Source organism: Psittacula echo (assembly GCF_963264785.1).
Source record: "Psittacula echo genome assembly, chromosome: 15".
Classification (NCBI taxonomy): Eukaryota; Metazoa; Chordata; class Aves; order Psittaciformes; family Psittacidae; genus Psittacula; species Psittacula echo.
Genome location: NC_137751.1, coordinates 5,907,097 through 5,935,048, shown reverse-complemented (window position 1 = coordinate 5,935,048; position 27,952 = coordinate 5,907,097). Strand labels below are relative to the sequence as shown.

The window sequence follows — 27,952 nt, the reverse complement described above, 5'->3', positions numbered from 1 at the left end:
TTAAAGCAACCAGGGCTGGGGGCTGTGTGCTGTGGAAAGCCCTGAGAAGCTGCCTTAGCCTGTGTGGCACCAGTTGGATTTCCCCTTAGTGCATGATTGAGGCGTGCTCTGGGCTGGGAAGAGGCTCAGCTTGTCTAAAATGGCCACTTGCCTCATGGCCCTGGGGCTGCTGCATCTTGAGGCTCTCCAGAGCAGCCCCTGGTCTGGTCCCAAGTCATCCTTATGGGCCCCTAGGAATCGAGGCCGGGAGCTGGGGACAGTTCATCCCCATGCAGCATCCATAGGGCATGTCAGTGTGCCAAAGCGGAGCAGCGTGTGCTGGCTGGGATGGGGCAGGATGTGCAGCCTTGTCCCTAGTAGTTAGCAAAAAGGGCTCCTTGATGACCCATCTGTGTGTATAGTGTATGCACAATCCTATATATAAACTGCATTTATAGGACCAATAGTACAGGTTTAGTGGTGGACTTGGCAGTCCTGGGATAACCATAGAGCCATAGAATGGTTTGGGTTGGAAGGAACCTTAAAGCTCATCCAGCTCCAACCCCTGCTATGGGCAGGGACACCTTCCACTCGAGCAGCTTGCTCCAAGCCCCTGTGTCCAACCTGGCCTTGAACACTGCCAGGGATGGGCAGCCACAGTAATGTTGGGCTTGGTCTTAAAGGAGTTTTCCAATCTGGTTGATTCTGATCCTATATAGGACCCATGCTCACCTTCCAGAGCAGCTCTGTGTTCCTGCATGGGGCAGAGTAGACCTGGTGGGTCACTAAAGTGCTGTGGGGATCCTAGCCTCTCCCTTAAGCAGACAAGAGATTGAAGACCCCTGCTCTGGCATTGATTCATTAATGCCTTACAATGGGCTGCTCACCCCGTGCAGGCTATGGGCAGCGGGCTCCGGGCAGTTGATCCTTGCTCTGTTTCCATACCTGGTGCCTGGGAGGCAGAACGGAGTCCTTGAAGGCTCCTCTGTCACACTGCGTGCACCAGAGGGGCTGCTCCAAGGGCATCGGTGCTCCCACATCCCTCCAGGTAACTTGGCAGGCTGGTACCTGCAAGAACAAGTTTGACACCTGAGTGCCTTGCATTCACAGGCAGGTTTTCTTGTGTTCCACTGGAGAGATCTCTTAAACCAGGCTGCTTTGCACTCTTTGAGCAGTATATGATGGATGTTTTTCTGGTCCCTGCAGGTTAAGACTGATCGAGGCCATCATCCCACCCAGCCATGGCACCCACGCTGGCTACCGCCCATCGCCGGCGCTGGTGGATGGCATCCACAGCCATCATTGAGAACCTGCTCTTCTCTGCTGTCCTGCTGGGCTGGGGCTCCCTCCTCATCATGCTGAAAGCAGAAGGGTTTTATTCCTACCTGTGCTATGAGTCAGGTAAGGATCCTCTGGAGACTTGTGTGAATAAGTTGCTGATGAGGTTTGGTGCTGTGGGATTGGACCGGAGCAGGGCTGAGCTCCAGGTTTGTCCTGGGGTAGAAGGAAGGGATGTGTGCTCCTTTCTAAAGCCAGTGGCATCCTTGTGATGTGCCTGTAGTTGCTGTTGCTTTGCAGAGTGATTGGAAAAGAAGCCTCATCGATCAGGTAAAGGCTTTTCTGGCAGCCTTTTCCACTTGGCCATGGGGTCTGCATCTGGAAGATGATGACTTGTGGGGAGGGTGTTTGTAGAAGGAAACTATAGGTGTTCTCTCCTTAGTGGCAGGAAAAGAGCATGGGTGACCATAGGATTAGAGGAGCCCAGTGCTGCTGTTTGAGGAGACGCTGCAGAAGTCAGTGCTGCTGATGCTTTGTTCCGTTCCCTCTTCAAACAGCCAGGATGTGCTTAAACCAGGTTATGCCTCTGAGGGATGGAGATCTACCTTCTGGCCCCAGCAGAGGAAGCAGTTGTCTGTGTAGCAGCCACATCCTTGCAGGAAAGGAGGCGATCCTGTGGTGTGGGAAGGATAACCCTGGGAACACCAGCGTGTAGGTGGATGTATATCCCAGCCAGAACATGGAGAGGATTGTGGTCAGGGGTGTCCCACAGTGGGGTTAAAAGCAACCTGAGGGTAAAGGTGTGGTGTGGGTTTGGAAAGCTGCTTCAGTGACAAAGGTTTGCATGTGCTCAGAGAAGGGAATAGCAGAGAGAAGAGAGGCAGGAGCTGGGTGTTTGTGCTGTGTGATGGTGGATCAGCCCATGGTGAGCATGGGGATGGAGGAGGAAGCATAAGTGGAAAAAAAGGGGTTGGAAATGAGTGCATGGGCCCTCAGTGGGCAATGGCTGAGAATAGAGGGGGAAGTCTGAAATGCAGTGAGATGCTGGTGCACTTGGTAGACATGGATGTGCTTGAGTCCTCCACCAGCTTGGCTGCTCGATCTCCATCCTATGCTCTGCTCATAGTGTGCACTTGTCACTGGGGTGGTCAGGAGGAGTCCTCAACACTGGAGACTGGTAGGGCTTGTTATCTCCAAGCCATGGTGACTGTGTCATGAGCCTCTGTAAGAGATCCCATTAAACCTATCAGGTGGAGGCTTTCTGCCACGGAGATAAGGCACACAAGGGTTGATAAGCAAATGCTGACTGTCTCCTAAAGCAGCCCTTTTCCTATCTGCTTCCTGAGATGAGCCCTGCTTCCCTTGGGGCCCACCTCCTACCCTTTGCTTTGATGGCTTTCAACTCCTCTGCCTTTGACCCAAATCAAGATCCTCACCCCTGTTTGCCAATGGCTCTCCCCATGGGAGTGCTACAGAACCACAGGGGTAATGCAAATGCTTGGCCTATGGTGAAATTACAGCCCTGGGGGGTGGGGGGGGAGGCAATTCCTTCCTCCCAGTGACCAAAGTGTGCCCTGAGGCAAGAGAACGGAGTCCCTGATGAGAAACTGATGTAGTCAAATGTTCTCATTGTCCTCAAATATCTGGGCATCACTGCTGAACCCAGGGGTGGCTGGTGATGAGCATGGAGGACCAGTCACACCGGTTTCCTCCTGTATCTCTGCTTACTCACTTCCCTCCCTCTGTTTTCATCCTCCATGTCATAAACTCAGTGATTTGGTAGGGAAGAGCCCTGGCTCCATGTGTGGGGAATGCAGCCGCCCTGCAGTGCTCACTGAATGACCAGCACCAAGCTGAATTCAACCTTGGCTGGGATGAGTGGTTGCCTTTCTTAGTGTAACCCATGGAATCCTGCAGCCTTGGCTTGAAGCTTGGTGCAAACACATTATAACCGGTCGCCTTTGGGCACTTGTTGCTGATTCTGTTGTGCATGCAAGAACTGCAACAGCAACAACAACAAGAAAAGAGACTTTTCCTATTGAGCCAAAGGTTCTTGGCAGGGCTTTCCATTTGTCAGCAAAAGCTCTTGCACTTTGTGATGCCTTCCATTGAAACCTAGACCTTGTCCCTTCTGCAGGCTCCTCTATGAAGGTAGCTGAAAGTGACTGCAATCCATGAAGGGTTCCTTGTCTTCCTGTTGAATCTCCCCTTTTCCCTGCCTGCCCTTGGCTGGTGTTGGGTTTCACTCAGCCAACGTGCAAACATGCGGGGTCTGCCAAGCCCTTCACTCTGTTGTGAGATGGACACGTAGGGAGAAACGCACATCCAGACACCACGTACCCTTAAAGCAGCTGTGCTTGGGGGGGTTGTACCCTCTCCGGTGGCAGGTTTGACCACATCCCATCCCAAGAGGTATGCTTAAAATCTGCTGACAAAGAGGCTGTCTGTGGCACTTTGTTCCCGTTTTAACTTTACTACGCTATGGCTTGGCCTTTAACCGACTGAAGCAGCATCTTTTCCTTGGTGGAAGTGCTGATTCCGCGGTCTTTATCAGGAGTTGGGCCTTATCGGCTGCTGGGGAGCTTGATCTGGTCATGGCTTTGTGATGTTACTGGGATTAAGGAGCTCAAGGCTTGGGTTTGAGATGTTGAAAAGAAAAGCAATCTTGAACCTGCTCACACAGAGCGGAGATAAGGAGCTGCTTGAACAGGGGACCTTCCTCTAAGACAGGGCTGCAGAAAACCCAAGCGATGATAAGCTCATTCACTTACAGCAGGGTAATGTGCCTGAACATGGGCATAGGTGCTGCCTTACAGCCCTTTACTGTTATGCATGGGATCTGTGGAAGAGAACTCGCAGTCTGAAGGTCCCTTCCAAGCTGTCAAGATGCAGGGACAGGCGGTGCCTGGGGCCCTGTCAACAGGAAAAGAGTGAATGTGGTAAATGCTCCTTGTGCAGGAAACACACTGTGTTGAGCAGCAGCTTTAAGTGCTCTTGAAGGTGCAAAGTGAAACCACAGCTGGAGAGAGAATGAGAGTTTAACTGAGTTCAGCTCTGTTACAGAGGCTTTCATTGGGGTGCAAAGACAGGGGGATTCTGGAGGTGTGGGGCAGGGAGGGACACCCCAATACATAGCGTTTGCAGTGGTACAAGGCAAGAACATCTCCTCCCAGTTCCCAGAAGTATGACACCATCCTGAGAGGGGAAAACATGTTCCTATGTGGGCAGGCTGCTGCACAGTTGTTTGCACACATCTTTCAACCAATGCTCCCAGTCTGTTTGGCCCTGATTTATTTCTCTGCCCTCTTTAACAATCAAAGGGGAAGGTGAGGCTGTGCCCCACAGAGCCATCGGGTGGCTGGGGACGTCCTCCCTGCTTGTTTCGGTGTGATCCGTGAACCAAGATGAAAGGAAGTCTCCTCTCTGCTATCTGAGATGGGAGGCAGTGTTGGAAAGAGCTCATTCCTCTGGTGTGTGCTTGGGATTGGAAGAGGTTGGTAAAGAGTAGTTAATGATTGACCCTCTTGTGGAACCTGCGGCACTTAATTTGGGAGAAAGGATGACTTTAAATGTTCCAGTAAGAGCCTGAATAAATCCCAGCGATGAGCTTGACATAAAAGATTACCAAGGCAGCCGAAGCTGTCATTCTTTAAATAGTAACTTGAACTACTAATTGGGCAGTAGCAATCCTGCTGCTTGTGGGGGGGAGGGAAGCGCTGTAAAACCAGAGAGGATGTTCTTGTAATTGCCGATAAAGACTTGGAGCTGCTTCCAGCATCAGGGAGACAGCAGTGAGCACACATGGATGGAGCCGGGGTGGCTCTGCTGCATGGCAGCCCTGGCACACGTGCATGCAGGTGGACTTGGCAAGAGGCTTTGGGGATGGCATCACTGTCAGTGCAGAGACAGCCCTTCCCCAAGGTGCTGATGCGGATAGAGCCGGGCACGTAGGAGACTTTCCCCTAAGAGTGTGGAGTGCACTGATCTGGAACAGGATCTGAACAGTGATTGAGGGGAAGTGCTGTTTGCTGTGAGCAGGTGCTTTAGGGAGGTGAGCAGTTAGGCAGGTTCTCTGCCCATTAATCTCCTCCTAGGTGCATGTCATGTGCTGCTGACCTGCTGGCACGTGAATCTGTGCTCCCCAGTGAGGAGGCTCTTGGCTGGACCTGGTGCATGCTCCCGCTGCCCCTCTGATGTGTTCTATTTGTGGAGATGGATCGTGGGGGGTCAGGGTGCCAAGGGCTGCTTGAATCGGTTCCATTACATCTCAGTGGCTCTTCCCTTGTTGCTCAGGGGCTGCTTCTATTTTCACAAGCCATTTGTATTTCCACACAGCGCAGTGGCCTGGCCCCTCCTCGGAGCTGGCTGTATGCAAGGTGCTTGGTACAAGCAGGGGCTGCAGTCTGGGGTCCTGTTCCCAGCTTTCCTGGCTGCAGGAAGCCTTTAGGAAGGTCTGAGTCCCCTCACTGTGTCCTCTTTGCCTCCTGGTGCTGCTGCTCATCGTGCATGCTGTGGGAGGGTCTGCAGCAGGGGGATGCTGTGGGAGCTCCTCGGGGTCATGTTGTAACTATAGGCATCAATACATTAACACTAATTCACCTATTCAGGCTTTAAATGCTGACTGCTTCTGGTCTGAGGTCTCTGTGGGCAGGGCTGACAGGCTCTTTAGCACACGCAGCCAGAAGCTAAAGGTCATTGCACTGTTCACATCCCTCCACCCTTCTTCCACTCCGCAGCTGAGCTGTCTGAGTGCTGACACAGGGAAACCACAACTCCTTTGTCACTGTTTCCCCCCTCCCAGCTCCTTGTTTTCCCAAGTTTAACCTCTCTCCCGCATCTGTTTCCTATGGATTTTATCTTTGTGGGGAGCCCAAGCAGCGGTGAAGCTGTGTGCCTGTGCTTGCCTCGTGGAGATTGGTGTTTAATCACAAGTTGGTGTTTAAGATCCTGGGCAGCACCAAGAGGAGATTGTGAGGGAAAGCTGGATGAAACGGATGGAGATGTAGCCTGAAAGCTGCAGAGAGCCTCCCATGTCTGTTCAGGCCTGATTGGTAAGGATGCGAGGTGGGAACCTCGGGCTGGAGTTCTGCCCTCCCTGCAGAAGGGATGCTGAGGGAACATGTGGGATATCTGTTGCTTACTCTGGACAGGACAAGAGAACCATGGAATGGTTTGGGTTGGAAAGGACCTTAAAGCTCATCCTGTTGCAGCCCCCTGTGCAGGCAGGGACACCTTCCACTAGAGCAGCTTGCTCCAAGCCATGTAAATGGAAGCGAAATGCCACGTGCCTTCCCTGCAGGGCTGGGAGGGGACAGAGGGAGGTTTGCAGGAGAGCCTCGAATTCCTGCTAATCCCTGATGAAGAAAGGTGGAGCGCGGTTTGTTTGCAATGGACACAAAGCTGGGAGGGTTGTTCGGAGAGCAGCTGGGAGAGCCAAGGTGAAACCAGTGACTTGTGATGCTAAGGAGGGGGTAAAAGGAAAGGAGCTGCAGATGGGGCTGTGTGATCTCAGGGAGGGGAGCATGAGCAGCCAAGGGGATCTCCTCCACAGATGCACCAAGCAGTGAATGTGAAGCCACTTGTACGTGGGGAATTCCTACTTGGTTAACTCACTAACCAGGGCTCACTGGGATTCTCCAGTGTTGCTCCATGCGGATGTAAGCGACTTCTCTCTACTCCTCCTTTAATATTGAACTCCATCAGATCAATTATTAAATATGGAGCAGTTTTACGTTGCTGGCTTGTGGCAGCAGTAGGAAAGCAAGTGCTTTGTCATACCAGCACAGGCTCCAAAGGCAGATAAGCACTGAGAGGAGGAGAGGTGGAGTACAATGGGGTTAATGCAAGTCTAAAGACGCATGTGCTTGCGTGGGGTTGTAAAGCACCTTGGGACAGGCTTGTAACAGGAGCAGAGTTACCAGGAGGCACTAAAACTGCTGCTGCAAAGAAAGAGGAACTTGTGCTTTCTTCCTCCGTTTTTAAACTGCCCTGTTCCTGCCTCTGTTACACAACGGGGCTCTGTTCAGCGTGGGAGCTTGCGGAGTTCCTCATGCGAGGGCAAGAACAGAAAGCTGGAGACAGAATTGATCCGTATGGCCTAAACCCACTGGGAAAGGATGGGAAATGGGGCAGAAGTTAAAGATGCCTCAGTCCTGTGACAAACAGAAGGCAGGTGAGCTGCCAGCCCTCCTGGGAGCAGGGTATTAAAGCCAGGAAGGATGTTTCGGAGCCAGAGCAGTCGGGAAGCGAGGTGGCTGCTGCAAAGCTATCCCTCATCCCCATGCCTGCAGTGAGGGTAGGAAGCTTTTCATCTGAGCAGGCTGTTGCTCTGTGCCAGGCCTTGTCAACTCAATGTCTGGCTATATATAACTGCCTTAGCTGTGGTTATTGTGCCTGGTTTAGTTAAGGGAAGGATCTCTGAGAACATGCTGAGTGCAGAGCAGGAGGTCCTTATTTTTGTATTAGTCCCTTTGGGTTCTGGGTTTAGTCCCAGAGCCTTGCCCTGTAGCTGTTCTCATAGTGAATCTCTGTCCTTAGGTTGTCACCTTGTTGTTGCTTGGGATATGTGTCCCTGGGTGCCTGTGTGTCCTTTTCCTGCTCCCAGCTGGTTTTCCCTGCCCTGCTGCTCCCTCCCATCTCCATTTCTCACCAGTTGTAACAAATACGGAGTGCAAAGGGTGTTGTGGCACCTGAATACGGGGCTTTTCTTTTCCTTCCTGCATCACTGCAAGCCTCATCCTAACACATTGTAATAAGGATCCTCTGTTATCCCATGTAGAAAACACCACCAGCAGCCCTGACCAGGAGAACAGCACGGACTCAGAGCACAAATGGCCTTCCTGCAATGCCCAGGATGAGATGCTCAACTTGGCCTTCACCATTGGGTCTTTCCTGCTCAGTGCGATCACGCTCCCGCTGGGAATTGTCATGGATAAGTATGGACCTCGCAAGCTCCGGCTGCTCGGCAGGTTGGTGTCCTGGGCTCCCCAGTGGGCTGAGGGCTGAATTCATGTGTTGTATGGGGCTGGTGGGTGCTGTGCCTGTTGTGGGTCCCTGCATCCCAAGGGGTGGGGCTGGGAGCTGCTGCCCATGCACAGGACACTGGATTTTGGCCGGTACAGTGAGTTGCTCCATAAGGGAAGGGCTCAGGACTGTGTGTCCACACTTCAGTGTTGCTCTGGGTTCCCTGGCCACATGGAGCCTGGAGGAAGAGCGGAGTCATTTGTGACTCACAGAGGGTGGCTTTTTCCTTGAGCTGGGAGCTATGTCCTGAGAGGCACCAAACCAAGATGTTACATCACTGCTTGCAAGCCAGGGAGTTAACTTAGGGATAAACGTGTCCTGCCTGTCTTCTTGAGGCCTTCTCTGCCTTGTTTTCTGCCTCAAATAGCAGAGCTGTTGGCTGTTTCCGTGGTGGGTAGGGATTAGGGACTTGTTGGGCACAGTGGACCCCAGTGCTGCTGAGTTTGAATGCACTAAAACCCTACCAGAAGCTGAGCTGATCTGGAGGCAGAGGGGGAAGAACAGGGCAAGTCTCTGATTCAGACCTTAGAATCATAGAATAGTTAGGGTTGGAAAAGACCTTAACATCCTCCAGTTCCAACCCCCTGCCATGGGCAGGGACACCTCACACTAAACCATGGCACCCAAGGCTCTGTCCAGCCTGGCCTTGAACACCGCCAAGGATGGAGCATTCACAACCTCCCTGGGCAACCCATTCCAGTGCCTCACCACCCTAACAGTAAAGGATTTCTTCCTTATATCCAATCTAAACTTCCCCCATTTAAGTTTGAACCCTTACCAAAGAAGAGCTGGTGAATAGGCTCTGAGTGCTGTGACCACAGCTGGGTCTCAGGACCAAGGTCTCTGATCACTTCTAGGTGAGGGTTGGCAAAGCTTTGTGCTGGAAAACCAGTGGGGAATTTGGGTCCAGCAAGTGCTGCCTCGATACTGGGAGGAGAGGCTGTTTCCGCAGTCCTTGTGCAAGGTTTGCCTGTGATACTTGGGTATTCCCTGGGGTTTTTCTTCCCTTCTTACAGGGATTACTCTGTGCTTGCTTAACAAGGTGCTCAGGAGGTAGAAGCCGATGTAATTTACTGTGTATAAGGCTGGCTATAAGAAATTCATGGGTTCTGTTCCCTTTCAGTGCCTGCTTTGCCGTGTCCTGTGTGCTGATCGCCTACGGTGCCAGTAACCCGGACTGTAAGTAGGAATCCCTCCTCTGAGCTGGGGGGGATGTGGGGCTGTGGCTTTGGGGTTTTCCAGGGGGGAAGCAGCAGGCATACATGGCTCTGTGTGCTCTCGCTGGCACATCCCCAGAGCTGCAATGGGGTCCTGCTGAGGACACGGCAAAGCATCTGCTGGCCTGTGGGAGCTGAGTGGCTCTGGGGAGAGCTGGTGTTTCACAATGCTAAAGAGAGAGTGTAGCAAGGGCCAAGTGTCTGAGATAGCCAGGCCTCTCCGCTGTGCGTTTGGGCAGGGCTGGGTCCTGTGAAAGAGCAATCCCAAACAAGTTCATGGCTTTCTCAGGGTTGGGAAATAAGTAATAGCAATGGGTAATGGGTAATAGCAATGTGTAATCGGCTTTCTGGCCAGGGATGGAGGCAGCCTTTGCTCCTCAGGACCAGATAGCGAGATGGCTGTTTGAATTACAGTTCTTTCAAGTAACTCTTCCTTTGAAGACCCATTAAGACAAGCTGCATCAGCAAGTGTGTTCACTAGAGAAACCAAACCCTTCCATCCTGGAGGGATGATCCCATCCTGGACTCTCTCTTGGAGGAGAGCCTGGGCCCTCCTTTGCATGGCTGGGGAGATGGTGCTGGGTCAGGAACAGTGTGGCACATCCCGAGGGCCCACTGCGATTTCTATGTGTCAGGACCAAAGCCCTCAGGGCTCTCTTCTTCCTCTTCTCCCCAGTGAAAGCTAAAGGTGGCTTTTTATTGTTGCAGCTCTGTCTGTGCTGATATTCATTGCGCTGGCTCTGAATGGCTTTGGGGGGATGTGTATGACCTTCACATCGCTGACGGTAAGTGAAGAGCTATTTACCTGACTATTCTGTTCCTTACTATGGCTGTGAGCTGGGCTAGCAGGAAAGAACAAAGTGGATTGCTTGCCTGTGGCTTGAATAGCATGTGATTTTGTCTGGTACAAAGGGTCAGTCCCCTCCTACCTGTGAGGCTGAGTGGTTATTCTAAGGCTTCTTTTTCACCCAGTCCTTCTCTTTCACCTTGCATCTCAGGTGAAGGCATGGGGAAAGAAAAGGAAGTGGTGTTATGCATTGTCACACACCTATACCTGCAGTGCTCAGCTACCTGGCACAGCCTGGACATGTGTTTGCACTGGATTTGGCCTTGACACACTGCAGGAAGGCTCAGCAGGGCACAACCCCTTGCAGCTGGGTGCAACCAGCTTTCTGCAAGCACAGTTTCCATCTCAGCCCAGCGAAATGGTTGTTCTTGAGCACAAAAGCTTTTGCTCTCAAGAAGGGTGAGATTCCCTTCCAGGCTTCCTTAGGAATGCTGCCTTGTTGAATGCACCCAGCTCCCCTTGGATCCGTTTAGTCCATGGATTGTATTGCAAACATAGGTCAGGCCCTGTCAGCTAGATCTCTGTTTTGGAGCTCTTGCTGCTCAGAGACAGAGGCATTATTGTCCTTCAAGCAGCTGCTTCATTTTCTACCTCATTACCCTGATCCTTGTCAGTGTGGATGAAACAGGGCTGGGTGGGAAGTCTCCCAGAGCAGTGATGCTTCTTGAGCTGCGATTGAGAACGTTCAGATTTGGACTGCATTGCCTTGAACTTGCTGTTGAAATGAAACCTTCTGTTAAGGTTACCTTGAATTCAACAGGGCTCAGACACTGCCTGAGCTCCTGAGACCTGAATTTGGCAGAGGCTGGGTTTACAGATCCCTGGGTACTGAGGTTGCTGCTGCTGTTGCCTCCATATACCCCAAGCTTCCAAAGCTCCGTGCAGAGGTCAGGCTTTGCTCTGCATGGGGTGTTCTTCACTGGAAGCCTTTGCCTTGCTCCCAAGAACTGTGGGGTGAATGTTATCCTGCCACGCTTCAAATGAGAGCAAGGAGAGGAGCACATCAGTGCTGCTGTGGGAGAGGAGAGGATTCCCCACCCTGCTGCTGTTGTCTTTCTGAGTGGTTATTAAAGGGTCACGGGTTATTTTAGAGCCACTGGTGATGAGAGGAGGAAGGGCAAGGGCTGAGATGCATTGGATGTGCTGCACTGTGACTTTTAGCACTGGGAAAAGTAAGCAAAGCCACTTATTAGCTCTGTCATTAGTGAGCCTGTTCCACAGCACTCAGGAAGTACAGCAGCAGGAAAAAGGTCACATCTTCCAAGAGATCCAAGCCTTGAGGAGGTCTGGGGCAAGCAGTGATGCTGTGAGTCCCTGCAGGGAGACCTCAGATGCAGCCCATGCCCTCTGGATAACAACAGTGTGCTTTGTAAAGAGCCGAGGTGGCTTCAGGCCTGGCTCCTCACATCCAGATGTAGCTGCGTGTGCCTCCCTGCAAAGGCTTTTTGGTACCTGAGGCATGTGAACGTGATTATAAATATCTTAAAGTGGGAGGGGAGCACTTCTTCCCTCCACATCATAACGGAGCTGTGGTGGTGGCTGTTAAATGCAGGTGTATTTTGCTCACTGTCAGCTTCCTGTTTTGTCCCTGCATGGTTCTACCTGCAAGCTGGGATGCTCATGGTGTCTGCAGTGACGTGGGGATCTCTTGTGGGTCCATTCCACACGTGGATAGGGAGCACGGCAAGGCAGGAACATGGGGATGATGCTGTACCAAGGGAAGGCTGAAGCCAGCACTGAAAGAGGAGCCTCAAAGACCTTTGTAAGGACGTTCATTCTATGGAGGCAGCAAGCACTGAGCAGCTTGTGGTGCCAAGTGAGCTTGTTCTGGCTGCCGCAGGCCCTGGCTGCCGAGCACACACGTGCACACAGGAGTCAAAGCAAGGTGACTTCCTTCTCCTGCCCGCCACGAGTGTCCTGACGTGCTCCAGGAAACGGGACAAACCCACTGATGAGTGAGTGGCTGCTCTGCCACTCCAGGCGGGAGTTGGGATGCTCCCCAGGATACCGGCATGCATGGGCATGGTGCGATCTGATGGCAGGGCAGGAGATTCTCAATGCCTATAAAAGGGATAAACAGGATCTTTAAGGGATGCTGGGACAGTATGCCCCTTTGTCCTTTGGGTTCAAAGCCTTTCTCAGTAACAAGTCCCCTGGGTACCGTGTAAGCACACGCAGAGCCAAAACAAGCTGCTGTTTCTGGGTACCCTGTGTTGTGGTCTGGCGAGGCGGGAGAGCCAGGGAGCGGCGGTGTTCCTGCTTCTGGGAACAAGGTCAGGCTGTGCCTGTTGTTAAAATGCAGAGGGAAGATTTCTGCCTCATGACTCGGTCTGAACCAATGTGGGTGAGGATGGGAAATGGAAACAGATCCGTGTTGGTGGCTCTGACAACACAGGAATCTGGTGCTGGTTCTGCTCTGAAGCTATTTCATGCGGAGAAACAAACATGTGTGATAAATTACCACAAAGAGCCTTTGATAGATTGTTCTCTGCCCTGTTTTCCTTTCAAAGAATCACAGCTGCTTTGCTCTTCGGCTGCAAACAGCACCCTTTAGTTGGAGCAGGGGAGCATCTCTGTGTAAGGAGTATTTTCTGCTTGGAGATAGTAGGAAAACTTAGGGCTTTGTGGTCTTTTTGTTGGAAAACGGGAACAGGAATTTCCATCTGCTTTGGACAAAGAGGGCAGATTGAGGCTTTCCTGGAGAACGTATTTTTAGTGTCCAAATATACTCCTGATAAGGAAAACAAAGCTTAGCTTGGACAAAAACACCATTCCCCTATAGTGTAGTTCTCAATCCCTCGACTTCTTCCACTGTTCTTCCAAACAGTCCTTGCAAGAGGAGGGGAACTGGGTTTGGTAATAGAATCATAGAATAGAATCATAGAATAGTTAGGGTTGGAAAGGACCTTAAGATCATCCAGTTCCAACCCCCCTGCCATGGGCAGGGACACCTCACACTAAACCATGCCACCCAAGGCCTCATCCAACCTGGCCTTGAACACTGCCAAGGATGGAGCACTCACAACCTCCCTGGGCAACCCATTCCAGTGCCTTAGCACCCTCACAGTAAAGAACTTCTTCCTTGTATCCAATCCAAACTTCCCCTGTTTCAGTTTGAACCTGTTACCTCTTGTCCTGTCACTACAGTCCCTAACGAAGAGTCCATCCCCAGCATCCCTATAGCCCCCCTTCAGATACTGGAAGGCTGCTATGAGGTCTCCACACAGCCTTCTCTTCTCTGCTGTGGTATCTTGTATGGGGGTTGTCTTCAGGCAAAAGTGGATGAAATTACTTAAAGAAGAAGATTTAAGGTCTTAAACTTATTATAGGACAGATGAGAAAATAATCTGCAAGAAGGAAGTGTTTTATCAGTTTAGGATTGCATGCCTGTAATAAAGGTATGGCAAAAATCAAGTCATTTTCTTTCGGACAGGGCATGAAGTCAATAATACATTGAGTATTATTTACCTTTAAACAGGAGGAGTTTGTGTTTCTGTCATCGTGGCGTTGGGGTGGTTGTACCAGAATGGGCAGAAGGTGGAGGAAGAATCCTTTCTGGCTGTGGGATAGGATCAGAATCCTCTTGGAGGCAGGAAAACAAAGAGGCCCCTTGCTCTGTGGCTTGGTTTTCCCCATACTTGCTGCTATGAAGACAGCATGAGCAAAGGGCTTAGCAGATACTGGTTTACTAGTTGTTTTTCTGTCTAGGGATGGACGACTTGTTCCTTTTGCTTCCCCTCTCCTCCTCCAGATAGGCTCAGATTTCTTTTCCTCCCAAGTGCTCGATGTTGGCAGTTTCCCCTTAGATTGGGTTGGGTAAGACCTTAAATCTCCAATGTCCTTTTCTTGTCATCTGGCTGCTTGCTTGGTGCCAAATAGGATTTTAGGAATCTTTAGCATTTCTAGGGCTCCTATTGTAGCACACTTGGGATTTCCTGGATATCACTGCTTGCTTTAACACCCATCTATGTCTGCAGTGACCCCTGGAGCAGGAGGATCCACCTGGGAGCTGTGTGTTACCAAGAAGGCTTTTTGTGATCTCCGGGGAGAAAGCCCGAGCCAAGAAGCAGCTGTGTTTGTGGAGCCCCTGCTCCGAGCTCCCTGCTGTTTACTGTCAGTGCTGGAGATTGCTTTAGGTTGAGGGTATTTGGCATTAAATCAGTGCCCTGCCCTGGTGATAGGGACCGGCCCTTGTGTAACCTGCAGCTCTTGTGTTCTGCAGATGCTGTTTTCTGGGGTGTGTATTTAGGCCACTGCTTCCAAGAAGAGATTTTTTGCTGCCTGGTAACAGACCTTTGGATCCTTTGCCGTTTCCTGCCTGCAGCTCCTGAAAGCAGCCTGTTGGCAGCAATCCTGCATGCAGGGATCCGGGGCTGGGTGCTCTCTGCAGAGCAGTGCGGTGCTTTCTGCCTGTGCTCCAGGTTCACCACCAGCATCATTTGTGCTGCTCCCTGGCCGGGGTTATGTGAGGACCTGGAGACTGCACTGCATAGGAAGCTCTGCAGTGAGACAGAGGGATGATAAACAGCCAGATGGATCCTCCAGTGTTCCTGCACAGGAATACTTGCGTTGTAAACATGCCGGCCCTGCCGTGACACAAGCCAGATTTGCTTGCCTTATATGCTGCTCCTGGGAAAGATGGATTTGTTTTCCAGCCGGGGAAGGGGAATGTGATGACAGCGTTTGCTTGCTCAGGCTCCATCTAATGTTCTCTGGATGATTTTTGTTCAGCAGCATCTCTAAGCAGATAAAATGCTGGTTATGCCTTTAGTCCTAGAAGGCTCCCGCAGTGTCCTGCTTTGAGGCCCTCTGTGGCTGATGGAGTAGCGATGCCCATGTGAATTTGGGGATGGAGTGACCCAAAAAAGGAGGTGGGAGGGGATTCTGCTGTCATCCTGCAGCAGAATCTCTGTGCATTGACCAGCTTCAGGAGGTAGCAGCCAAGCTCTCAGCCTACCACTTCAAAGCTTCTTGCTGTAATCTCCAGCTTGCAGGCCAGCATTAGTGATGGAAACTAGTTAAATTATGGTGGTTTGGGAAAACGGAGATTTCATCCTTTCCCAGGAGGGTGGGAAGGTCTTTGTGCTCTGCCTGCTGCACTCTGCTTTTGGGTCCTGAGTGGAAGCAGGCGCTGGAGAGCCAGCCTGGGAGTGCTTTTGGTGTTGAGGTGGCAGCATTGGATGCTGTGGGCTGCTTCTAGCTGTGCCTACAGAGAGCTTTGCTTTCCCAATAGATCCTTGCAGAACCTGCCTGGTCTGCTCTCAGCAATGCCATCATACCTGGTAGGAGCCCAGGCACTGAACTGGGGAGGTGGCAGGAACATGAGGTGCTATTGCCTGCTGCTTGATGCAGAGTTCAGCAGCTTCGTACCTGCACCAGGCAATAAAGCCTTGGATATTCAGGGTTTGTGGTTGCCTTCCTGCACCTACCTCCTGGATAGTGTGCTTGGGCATGCAGCTGATGCAGAAATAACCAGCTTTTGCCAAGAGAGTCTGCTTTCATGGAAGGAGACAGCAACCTAGCTTGAAATGGAAACTCAAACAGCAGCACAGTTTGTGTTTGTCTCTGCTCCTTCTTGTTGCAACAGGAACTTTCTGGTCTACTGCAAAGCTTTGGGTGCTGACCCAAGGTGCATAAACAAACCTGGCAGCTCAAGGTGTTGCAGGGTGGGTTGAAGGCGATCACAGCCTGTGTCTAACAGCTCTTGGCTATAAAGAGGGTGATGTGTAAAAGAACCTGGGCAGGAAAGGTGGTGATGGCTACGGACTTGGGGTAGAGAGCTCTTAAAGAAAGCACAAGGACAGGAGCAAACACTCCTGTGCTAAAGGTAACTGATGCAAAGTATGCTGCCAGTCTGGAAAGAAGCAGTGCCATTAAGCCCGTAACTCTTGGACTGTAGCTATTCCCTGATGCTGCAGGCATCAATGCAACCTGATGAGCTAAGTCATTCTTGAGTAAAACCGGCTGCTTCAGACTGTGGTATCCGGGAGTCTTAATCCTAAATGCCCATGTCTTCTCAAGAAAGCCTCCTTCCCTTCCCTGTTTCAACCCATCTTTTCCTTCCCCAGCTGCCCAACATGTTTGGTGACCTCCGTTCCACGTTCATTGCCCTGATGATTGGCTCCTATGCTTCCTCTGCTGTGACTTTTCCAGGAATCAAGGTGAGGCTATGGGATAGTGACTCACGACCGGTGCTGTTTGCTGGCATCTTGCACCATTTAGCAATGATACGGCAAGGAAAAAGGGACTGTTTGTTCAGCCACTTGGAGATGTGCTTTTGCAAGATTCAGTTCCCTTCTGTGTTAGAGACTGCCCAAGTGGTGGCCTCAAGAATGCAACAACTATTGCAAAGAGAAGGGTCTGTTAATAATAGACACTATGACTACTAGTATACTACTAATAGACAGTCGTGTTTTAAAGGTGGTAAATAACTAACAAACTGAAGATCTTTTTTTATGAAAGATTGGATTTTTTTAGTCTCTAAGAAATATATATATATATTTCATACCTGTGTGTATTTAATCTGTGTGATTGTTAATGGTGGTTGGCTTTGAACACAGAGTGAGCAAACTGCACTGAAGGGACAGAGGAGATGGTCACTTGGGCTGCCTTGGTGGAGCAATAGTGGCTCTGAACCAAGGTGTTTCATTGCAGAGTTAGCATAAAGGGGATATAGTAAAGGTGAGCTTCAAGTGTGCAGGGAAGTTCTCGCTGGCTTTCCAAGGAGAAAATGCATGTTACTCCAGCTATAGCTGCTGTTAAAGATGTGCATACACCTCTCTTTCTAAGCTGCATGTCACAAACGTGGCTTTTGTTACTACTTGAGTTAAACCCATTTTAAATGTAGGATGTTATTTCCCGCTGCTTCCTCTCAGTCCTCATTCAAAAACTATTGAAGTATCTTTCTGCTCTTATAGCCAAAACCATGTTCCCTTGTGATTTCCAGGTTATATATGACTTTGGGGTCTCCTTCATCCTTATTCTGCTGGTCTGGGCAAGCTGTGCAGGATTAGTTTTCCTCAACTGCTTCTTCAACTGGCCCCTGGAGCCTTTCCCAGGACCAGAAGACATGGACTATTCGTAAGTGTCCTCTAGACTGACCTTGAGGGCTCATCCCATTCTTAATCCTCTAGGAAGAGCTGTCACAACTCATTTGGAGTGGTGGACAGGGAACTCCCTTGCATGTTGTTTATTGCTGCCACTTCTTAGGTTGAGGATTTACGTCTGTCATTAGTGTTAGGTCTTGCCTGACGGATATCTGTGGGAAGTGGAACTTTCCAAAGCATAGGAATTATGAAGGGAAAATGATCTGTCAGTAGTCACAAGTATTTCTATATTGACCTATGCCAAACTGGCCCTGGGGAAGTATCTCTGTGCTCTGGATCAAGACCATTTGTAGGCTTGTCGATGGAAACTAGCTCATTAAATCCACGCATAGCCTTTCATCCTGCAGCTTTAACTGCCTCTGACTCCTTGCCCTGTGTTGCAGCTCTCATGCTCTTTGCTACCCAACAGGGTGAAAATCAAGTTCAGCTGGCTGGGATTTGACCACAAAATCACTGGGAAACAGTTCTACAAGCAAGTGACGACCGTGGGGCGCCGGCTCAGCGTGGGGAGCTCCATGAAGGGCCCCAAGGAGCCAACAGCATTGCAGGAGAACAACAAGCTCTGCCTGTCCACGGTGGACCTGGAAGTGAAGTGCCAGCCTGACAATGCAGGTGTGGTTCTATGAGTGGGATGCTTGTGTTGGCACAAGGCCTCTCTGTTGGCTCCAGACCTGTTTGTAAGAGATATATGTGATCTGTGCATTGCCAGGGCCATGTGCCAGCCACCAGTATTTAAACACAAGTTCAGCTATATAGGGAATCCTGTCCTTATATACTTGCCTAAATGTACCATATGGTGTTGTCAGTGGTGGGGACAACAGCGTGGGTGACTGGTGTGGCTGCAGAAGGACAGTGCACGGTCACTGCTGTCTCTTAAACTGTTGCCATCATGACCAAGCCCTTCCTTACTCAGTGGTATGGCAAAAGTAAATGGTTTGAAGCTTCCTTTTGCCTTCTTCAGAGACTCTATTATTCCCTCTGCAGCTTCTCCCTCCTTCATGAAGAGTGTCTTCAGTCCTATCTTGTTGCTCAGCCTTATCACCATGTGTGTCACTCAGCTGCGGCTCATCTTCTACATGGGAGCCATGAACACCATCCTTGAGTTTCTGTCTGGAGATAAAGATCAAGGTAAGGTTAACCTGAAAACATCGATCTGCTTCCTTGGAAGTGTGGCCTGACCTGGACTTGGTCCTTACAGGAGGCCAGCAAGCCTGATTACTCAGCAGATACACTGTGTATAGCCATTAGTGGTGTCAGAGTGTGCTGCTAGGGTCTAGTGGAGGGCTGGAACTAGCCCAGGACAGCGGCGCAGGGAGGCAGACACTTGAATGTCAAGCTAATTTTAGCCCTGTGCCTGTTAAACACTATTCCATGTTATTTCCCCAGACGGGTTGTTGAAAGCAGCCTCTGGGGCTGCACTGTGATAATTGTTTTCATGGGAAAGCCTATTTCATCAGGTGTTTGCCTTGGTTATCCTAAGCGAGCACAAAGAACGGCGTAGCTGACTCCAGTGACTAATGGCTGGACTTAGAGGTGTCTCAGCCCAGCAGCTGGGGGTGGGAGAAGTGAAGTCATGGCTGTTTCGTGCAGCTTGTTGTGTGCTGGGGAGGCTCAGGGGCACTCATTGCCCTGGCCTTGTATTTATAGCTCTGATTGAGTACGTGGGGGCAAACGGGAAGGAATACCTTAGCTTACTGTTGTTGAAAATACCCAGGATTGCAAAACAGGACTTAGCCTTTTTTCCCCCCCCACCCTGTGTGTGTCCTTTGTAGTAAGATCCAGTTTGAGCTTGTTAAATCTGGATTGCATGAAGCTGATAAATCAAGAGGCACGCCTCTGAAAGCAGGAGGGAGCTCTAGGGGAGGGACGGAAACTGGGAAACTCCAAGTGGCCTGGCATTCCCTGAATTGCTTTGTTCCTTGAGCCCTTGACAGCCTGCAGCATTCAGCTCTTTATCTCCTGGCTCAAGAGCTCATTTAGACATGAAACAGTAAACAGGACAAACTCCACGCTGCCTGCCTTGCCCAACACTGCTTCAGTTTCTGCTTACCTTGTAACTCCTCCACCGGGATTCTTTCCTGTTTCCCCCTATTCCCCTGGCTTGCTTTAGTTATTTCTCTTTCATTTTCCCCCTCTCCTTCCCTCCTTGGTATTTTAGACTTAGATATGTGCTGTCAATTCTCTTTAGATCAAGTCCTCATGTGAATAAAGGGATTGTCCCTTGGGTGTCTCGCATTTTCTCTGTGCCACCTTTAAGATTTCCTCCCGCTTTCCCTCTCCTCCCCCTGCATTAGCCTGGGCTCACAGTGCAGTCCAATGTCTCAGTGTTTCCATAGCATCAGCAAAACAGTGGTATTGTCTAGTCACAGCAGTGTCAGGCTGTGAGAGCAATTCCAAGGCATGTGGAGCTCTCTAGACTGTAATCTGTGCGGATTGGGAGAGGATGGGATGCTGCTCCCTTGCATTCCTTGTTCTTCTTGCAGTTGTTTACTTGAACATGGTTTGTTTAAAGAGCTCCCTCCACCTGCAACTGCTCTTGGGAGCACTCAGCAAGGGAAGAGGAGAGTGGAGTCAATCCTGCAAGTGTGATGGTGAAAGGAAACATGACTATTCCTGAGCAGGAGAGAAGGATGTGGGGAAAATCACTCAGGTAGTGAAGTCTTATAAGCTGCAGTGGGGCACCGTGTCCTTGAAGCAGTTATGGTGACAGACCATGTTATAAAACCTACACATGGACAGAGCAGTCAGCCTGTGGCTACTTCTGAAAACCCCAAAAGATGGGGGAGATGCGAAGGAGTTTGGTAGCTCTGTACATCATCCTGTAACAGTGCTTCAGGCAGGCAGGAGAGGGTAGACCTGATGTCTAGAACCTGAAATCTGGCTGCATCTTTACTGAATTGTCACCTTGCTTTCAAATCTGGGAACACTTGGAGACCTTGGGTAGAGTTAGGGAAGGAAAACTTCGTTGTATGAGGTGCTTGCTCAGGGGAACTTTGAGGGAATGACATGTAGAATAGTGGATGTGAAGGGCTGTCCCCATGCGTGCAGCCTTTGTTTGCTCTAGTCAGGCTTCTGCTTCTGTCCTGTCTACTTCTGGTGGTATTTGCTAGGTACTGTTTGCTTTATTTCTCCCTAGGAAAGGGTGTTCTTTAAGACGATAGATAAATTGAGGAGACCTTTTACAGCAGCTACTATCTCTCCTCCTCTTTTTTTTTTTGCTGATCCCATAGATTTCATTCCCTGCTTCACACTGGCTTCTGCCCTTGCTGTGTAGAGCCCAAGATTAAGTGTTCAGAATGGCATGAACAGGCAAAGCATGACAGCATGGCTTGCTTCTTACCCTCTATTAAAAAATAACCAGACAAGAGCAAACCAGCTCCAGGAGTGTTTGTAGAGGGTGATGCCACCTGCCTCTCCTGGCTACAGCAGTTGCTATAATGAGAGGGGGATGTGGGGCCACTTCAGGCCTTGCCTTTGAGGAGGTAATGGGGGCATGAACGTGAGGTTGGAGTTGGAAGTGCCTCTTGGTTCCTGTGCCAGCAACTGGAGCCAGGAAAGTATCATCGGGGTGCTGCAGCAGCTTAAGAGAAAGGCTTATTGGAAACTTCTCTCCATTACTGAGATAACTCTGGTATAAATCCCGGCTCCAGTTCTTTGGGTAGGTCTAGAAATGCATTGGGAGGGACAAGCTGACATTCTTGGGTGTTTTTCTCAGTGCTGTAGCTGGTGAACGCGCTGTGCTGAGGTGGGCAGTTTCAGAATCCTTCCTCCAGAGCTGTGGTACACCAGTGACTCACCCACACTGCTGGGTGATGCCCAAACCCATCACGTGGGCTGCGGAGAGGAAGTGGAAACAGCACTGCAGGATGGGGGAACTGTTCAGTAACAGGAGGGGATGGTTTCGTCTAAGTCTGCTGGCATCAGCTTTCCCTTAGCAAGCTGTGTAGATGCTTCTCCCATCTTTAACACAAGGGGAGTTATCATCAGTTTGAGGTTTTAATGATGCTATGGGGTTTTTTGCTGCTAATCTCCCCCTCCTCTGCCTCCAAACTTGCCCATTCAGCATCAAATGGGTTCGTCCTCACCTCCCTGGCCTGGCTTGTCCTTGCTGGAGCTTCCTGGGTGGAGAAGCTGTAAGTGCAGCTCCCAGCAAGGCAGGAGAGGGGATGACTAATGCAGGGTTGGCTGTGCAGGATGTGTTGCTTGTAAGAACTTTCCCTTTTGGTTCAAACCAGCATAAACCTCACTGGCATTAAGCAGTAGCTGCATCCCGTTTCTGGAGCCCTACCTGCTGTTGGGCTGATGCAGGATCACTAGAATGGTTGAAGCAAGTGTGGCTGTATGTCCACTCCAATGTCATGCCTCTGGGATCCTAAATGATGAAATGAGGCTTTGGTACTTCGTCTCCTTAAGCCCTGCCTGGTAGTTGGTGAGTAGATTGGGTCTGGGCTCTTAATGAGAGGTGATCTGTAGGGAGGAGCAGTTTCTTGGACTGACAACTCCTGAAATCTCTCTTCTTTTCCCTGCAGTGGCTCTCTACACTTCCATCTTTGGGGTATTGCAACTGCTGTGCCTGCTGACAGCGCCTGTGATCGGATACATCATGGACTGGAGGCTGAAAGAGTGCGATGATGGCTCAGAAGAGACTGAGGAGAGCAACACGGAGCAGTGCGTAGTGTGCGCCACACGGGACACGCAGCTGCGTAGCAGGCCCCCCTCTGCTCTGCATAATGTGTGTTGTGATGAAGGACTGAAAAGGATGTTGGTTCTTCAGGATAGAAAGAAAGCCTGAAGGAAGACTTGATAATTGCAGAGGAAAGGACCAAACTGCCCTCCATGTCCACTGAGATCAGTCAAGAACAGCAAACGTAACTTGTAGCAGGGGAGGTTCAGACTTCCCTTCTAGCCTAACAGTAAGAGTAACAGCACTGAAATAATTGCCTAGATGTTCCTCAGCTTCCACTGATGGAGACCCCACCACCTCCTTAGGCAGACCTGTAGCCAAACCCATTTAGATAGAGTTGATGTGATACGTGGAGAATCTTGCTGTGAGTTCCAGTAGCCACTGAACGTGCTTTTCGTAACACGGGTTTTGCTGTCCTTCCAGAAGTGACAAGAAAAAGAAGAAGCGCGATCGTCAGATCCAGAAAATCACCAATGCCACCAATGCCTTTGCATTCACAAACGTCCTCCTGGTTGGATTTGGAATCACCTGTCTTATTCCCAACCTACCACTGCAGGTGAATAGGCCAAACGGATGGAGGTGATGGAGGGGCTGGTGTGTGTGTCCTGGCACAGTGGCAGGCAGGACAGTGCCAGGAGGACCTGAGAGGCAGCAGAACCAGCTAAAGGCAGGAGGGCTGGGAGACTCCTATACTCCCAGTGTTAAGAGTTGAACCAAGGAGTACCATGCAGTTTACATCCCTCAAGGGAACCTAAAGAAGCAGCTGTAGCTAAAATGTCAGAGTTGATGCACCCTTTATTCACACTGGAGCTGTGTAACCACAAATACTTTCCTACCAAGATGCTCCCAGCAGCGTGTGTGCATTTAACCAGGGCTCGATTTAAGCTGCTCATGGTCAGAAAGCTTGCAGAAGCATGACACTGATCTATACAGCAGGTTCTTCCTGCATCAAATGCTGTGCTCAGTGGTACCCATGGGATTATAAACCTGTAAGAATATTTACTTTGTGGCACCTTCTGGTTTTGGTGGAGGAGTTTTAGTGATCTGATGTTATCCTTCAACGTACCTTTATGACGTAGGCAAACAGTTTGCTCATACTTACGTGTTGTCTGCAATAACTTGTGAAAAATTAACTAAACCATCCCCGAGAGCAATCGGGAAGGATTGTGACACCAGCCATGGGCTGCTGGGACATGTCCTTGCAGCAGTGACATTACAAGTGATGTGGGTCCTGTGTGTGCTTAACCTCAGTGGGCACTGCATCTTGGCCTTCACTAAGTATGGAAAAGCAGAGCTTTTAGAGAGGAATACAAACTTCTTGTGCTGATCTTTGAGGTTTTGGTTCTGGGTTCCTTGAGGCCACCTTTGTACTAGAAAGGAGAAGAGCTTTTGGGAGTGGAATTCACTAGGTGGGATCTAGGATGTGACATCTTTCTGCTTCTCTTTCCAGATTCTTTCCTTCATTTTGCACACCATCGTGAGAGGATTCATCCACTCGGCTGTGGGAGGCCTCTATGCAGCTGTGTAAGTCTCTGCTTGTCTGCAATACATGGCTGGCCAGGTAAACTGGTTTGGGATGATAAGCTGCTCACATGAGAGGGGGATCAGGATGCGCAGTCTTTGTGGTCAGAGGGGAAAAATGATGCAACTTGTTTCCTCAGTCACCACTGGCTATGATAATAGTTGGACTGAAGTCCTAGCTGATGTTTTCCTTGTTCAGAAACAGCTAATCCCTTTGGCACAGCTACTGCAATGAGACAGGAACAGCTGTAAATGGGCCTCGGGTATGACACTAGGCTATTGACACCAAGGTTATATAGTAAAAACTCCAAGGCTTTTTTTGTCTTATAATGAGCAGCTACATGTCTGGGTAAAACATTAACATAATACATTGCTACTGGTCTGCTCTGAAATCACATGAGTAAAGCATTGCTCAAGATCCCATTAGTGATGCCTGCTCCCTTTCCCAGGACATCATCCATCCTGTTTCCAATGCACCAAACTATCAATAGCTGAATCTAAATACTCTCTTCCTTATGAAGCAATGGTTTTGGTTTTGGGAATAGATCTGCCCCTCTGTCCTGAGGAACAGAAAGAAGCTGTTATCCTTCAGGTATTGTTGAGGTGGGACCATTGAATCCAAACCTCATATCCAAGCAGGGTCAGTGACAGCACATTGCCCAGGACTGTCTCAATTGGGTTTTGAATAGCTCTGTGGATAGAGACTCCAAAGATTCCTTCTGTCAAGGGTTTTGGTCCCAATGTCCAAGGAATCCAGACTAGAAAACCAGCCTAAATTCTGCTTCAAAAACACATGAGATTTTGGTTCCCTGGCAGCTAGAAGTGAAGTATTTTTGTCTTGGGCAAGATAAATGCTTGTTGCTGTACGTATCATCTTGCTTCTAAACTAATCCTGTTTGACTATTGCAACTCTGGACCTTCCTGGACTGATGTATTTTTGCTTTGAGAGTGACCTCTTTGACTATTTCAAGGTTTGGACCCACTTCTTTCTTTCCAAGCTTAGTTTAACCTGACCCTTTGTAAACACTGCTCAGTCACGGACCGAGAAGGATGTTAGGCTGTTCCTGAAATCTGTTTTTCCATGAGCAGTATCTGATACTCAGCACTTCCCAATCAACAGTGTTGTTTAGTTTGACTTAGGACCAGACTTGTCCTCTAAAAAGGAAAACACACACCAACCTGTTGTGCAGGTTTCACTCACGTCTACAGGGAGCAAATTGGTATGACCAGATGACAGTGATTGCTCAGCCACAAATGCAATCATCTGGATAAAAAGGCCCTGCTTTTAGCTTGTAAATGTCAACACTCTTGTCCCTTTGCAATAGCAACAGTAGTTGTATAAGCACTTCCACCTGTCTGCAGTACAGCTGGGAAACAAAACAAGTGCTAGAGCTGATGCTGCTTAAGTTTGAGAGCTCAGGATCAGAGTAGTCAGGAGAGAAAGGCACTGTGCACACCATGGGGTACAGCTACACGCTCTATACAAAGAGGTAGTTATACATAAGTCCAGGGGAGAGAAGTTCTTCATATTATGCATGTCTGGGGTCTGTGTTGTGTTGTGGGAGTTGACTGGGAATGTAATCTGACCAGGGTGATGTGAACAGTCAAGGTGATGTATAATAATGCTGCTTTCTCTGTTGACAGATACCCCTCGACCCAGTTTGGCAGCTTGACAGGGTTGCAGTCATTGATCAGTGCCCTCTTCGCCCTTCTGCAGCAGCCTCTTTTCATGGCATTGACGGGACCTTTGGAAGGAGACCCTCTCTGGGCAAGTTCTTCTCAAACTTAATGTCAAAGCTTAGTGCTTAAGATGATTCGGGCTCATTTCGTTGGAAACAGAAGGCCTCCTGTGCGTGGACCAAGGTTAAAACCAGCTGGAATTTTAGTCTGCTGTTACCTTGGTGCTGTCCAGGAGACTTCCCTGTGTGTGGGTAATGATTCCCTGGGAGGAAAAGCCATTAACCCTTATGCTGGTGTATAGAAAGGGAGTGAGAAGGCTGCAGGAGTGCTTTATGCTAACAGTTTGTGTGGTAAGTCAAAACCTGTCAAGTGAAAGCGAATGAATCTGTGTGGACCTTAATGCCAGAGAAATACCCTTTCCCTTGTGAGCTATTAGCTCTGATCACCAGGAAATTTGGGGTTGCTGATGCTAATGTCTGAAAAGCCAAGTGACTATTGAGGGTAGGGCTAATATTCTGTCTTGATGAGAGCCTGCTTGGGCAGTTCAATAAAATCATGACATGGGGAGGGTCTTGTAGCCTAGAGATCAGGACTCCCCCCATGTGCCCACCCCAGCAGGCTGTTACTGCCTGTTCTGTGGAGCAAAACCATTGCAGTCTTGATCCAGAGCCTCCAACTCTTGCAGCATTTAGCTCCTACATGTGGTGCTCTGGGCACAGCAGTGCAAATGTAATCCTGTGGAGGCTGTTACCAATACACTGAGCAGGGCGTCTCCCAGTTTGCCTGCAGCTGAGTGATGTGGGCTGGGTTCTGACACTTTGGCATGCGTGACTGGGTTGTCTTCATAGCCTGCCTCAGGGTGTTTTGTCTTTCTCCCTTGCAGGTGAATGTCGGCTTGCTTGCCGTGAGCTTCTTGGGTTTCTGCCTTCCAATCTACCTGGTGTGCTACAGGCGCAGGCTAGAGAGAGAAAAGAAGCAGAAGATGGAGGATGCCAAACTCTTCTTCAAAATCAATGGCACTCCCAATGAGGAAGCCTTTGTTTAAACTCTTGCTTCAACTACAACCTCCCCTGTACAGGTTCCTACCACGTCCGTGGGTTCTACCTGTGGTGTAAGCCAGGCTTTTGCTCCCCTGGCTCTGCCAGTCTTTGCCCATCACTGGAGTGAGGGCCGGACATCATGACTGAGCTTTCCTCAGACACGTGGCAGGAGGAGACTTCCCACTCCTTATTCCAGAACATGGGACTCTTTCCCTTTTTATAAAGGCCACGCAGATATTGTGTCTTAAACTATCCCCTGATCACACACTCCAGTGGCACAGCCTCTGCATAGGAAACTTGGGAGAGAAGGAACCGAGGGATGGGGGGAGAGGGAAGGAAGACCGTAACTTGAGTTTGCAAAGGTAACACACTGAACTCTGTTTTCTCCTCCTCTTCCCCCAACCTTGGCTGACATTGTCTCAGATGCAAGCTTGCACGTTCCTCCCTCCCTGAGGCTTCATAGTGGTCTCTCTGCTTGATATGTAGTTGGACCCAGTGGTTTTATTGCCTATCCAGACGTACCCTGGACTGTTTCTGAGGCAGGGAAGGGGATTTTATTCCTACGTGCATGAGCACAGCTTCAGTGTATTGCTAAATGTTGGCTGCTAGCACTGACAGCTCCCAAACCTTTTATTACTGCAAATGACACAGACTTGTGAGCAATGGATCTGCCTTCCACACTGAAATGAAGAGCCTAGTGTACTGCTTGGTCCTAGATCAAGCTTTCAAAGGCCTGGAATTCTTCCTGTTCCTGGCCCATAAACATGTTTTAAACTGTCTGCAGTCCTGGAACCTTTGAGATAGGAACTGGATCTCATTTACCGATGAAGTGCTTTGGGACTTGTTGCCTTTTGCCTCTTCTTCCTTCCAGCGTGACCCTGGGAGGGGAGCAGCAGCATGTACTACACGTGGAAAAGCTTCTTGAAGCTGAGCTCTGGGGCTCCAAATACCTTGGTGCTCACATGTTGTGAGCTGACTTGCTGCTGAAAGGAACCAACGAGTGCAGAATGCTCCTTTGTGTCTGGTAACTGGATCCTGCGGACATATGGGTGATGTGGTGAAGTAATTCTGCCTCCAGCCATAGCTTATTTACACCATTCTGATAACAGCCCCCAAGCTGCTGAACACCAGGTTACTGCGACTGACCAAAAAGCTGCCGGTTTGGCTGTATTAAGAACCTTCTGCAACGTTGATGCTCTGTCTGGACAGAGTACATGGTGATCGATTGTATCCTGAAGCTGACTTAGAGCAATACGTGTGGGTAAAGGTGCCCCCAGGTCTGTTCACCATGGAGGGAATATAAAGGGAATTTTTAACCTGCTTATTTTTATAGAGGTTTTCCTAAGTCTTGTCTCAGTTTGATTTTTCTGCCCTTAACCTTTCTGTTGAGGTTGGTAGCTCAGCCTCTATAGCGTTGTGACTGGCATTAACCACTGCGCCATTTGGCCCTGCTCGGAGCAGGAAGGGGCAGTGTTGAGGGTGGATATAGCCAGTGGCCGTGCAGCACCAAATGCTTTGGGCTGAGCTAGTGGCTGTGGGAGGGTTGGGAGCAGAAACCAAACAGTTCTGAAGATGCA

The 27,952-nt window shown here is 49.9% G+C and overlaps 1 protein-coding gene across 1 annotated transcript; it reads left to right on the top strand.

The window, feature by feature from the left end:
• Positions 1 to 1,189: 1,189 nt before the first annotated feature.
• On the top strand, positions 1,190 to 26,682 carry SLC43A2 (solute carrier family 43 member 2). The gene is made up of 13 exons (XM_080630149.1): positions 1,190 to 1,380; positions 8,036 to 8,225; positions 9,404 to 9,459; positions 10,206 to 10,282; positions 16,413 to 16,505; positions 17,291 to 17,424; positions 17,860 to 18,062; positions 18,435 to 18,578; positions 21,980 to 22,118; positions 22,558 to 22,690; positions 23,585 to 23,658; positions 25,300 to 25,423; positions 26,219 to 26,682. The coding sequence occupies exons 1-13, from the start codon at positions 1,221 to 1,223 to the stop codon at positions 26,378 to 26,380; spliced, it is 1,689 nt and encodes a 562-aa protein (XP_080486275.1). The 5' UTR covers positions 1,190 to 1,220; the 3' UTR covers positions 26,381 to 26,682.
• The last annotated feature ends 1,270 nt before the right edge of the window (positions 26,683 to 27,952 follow it).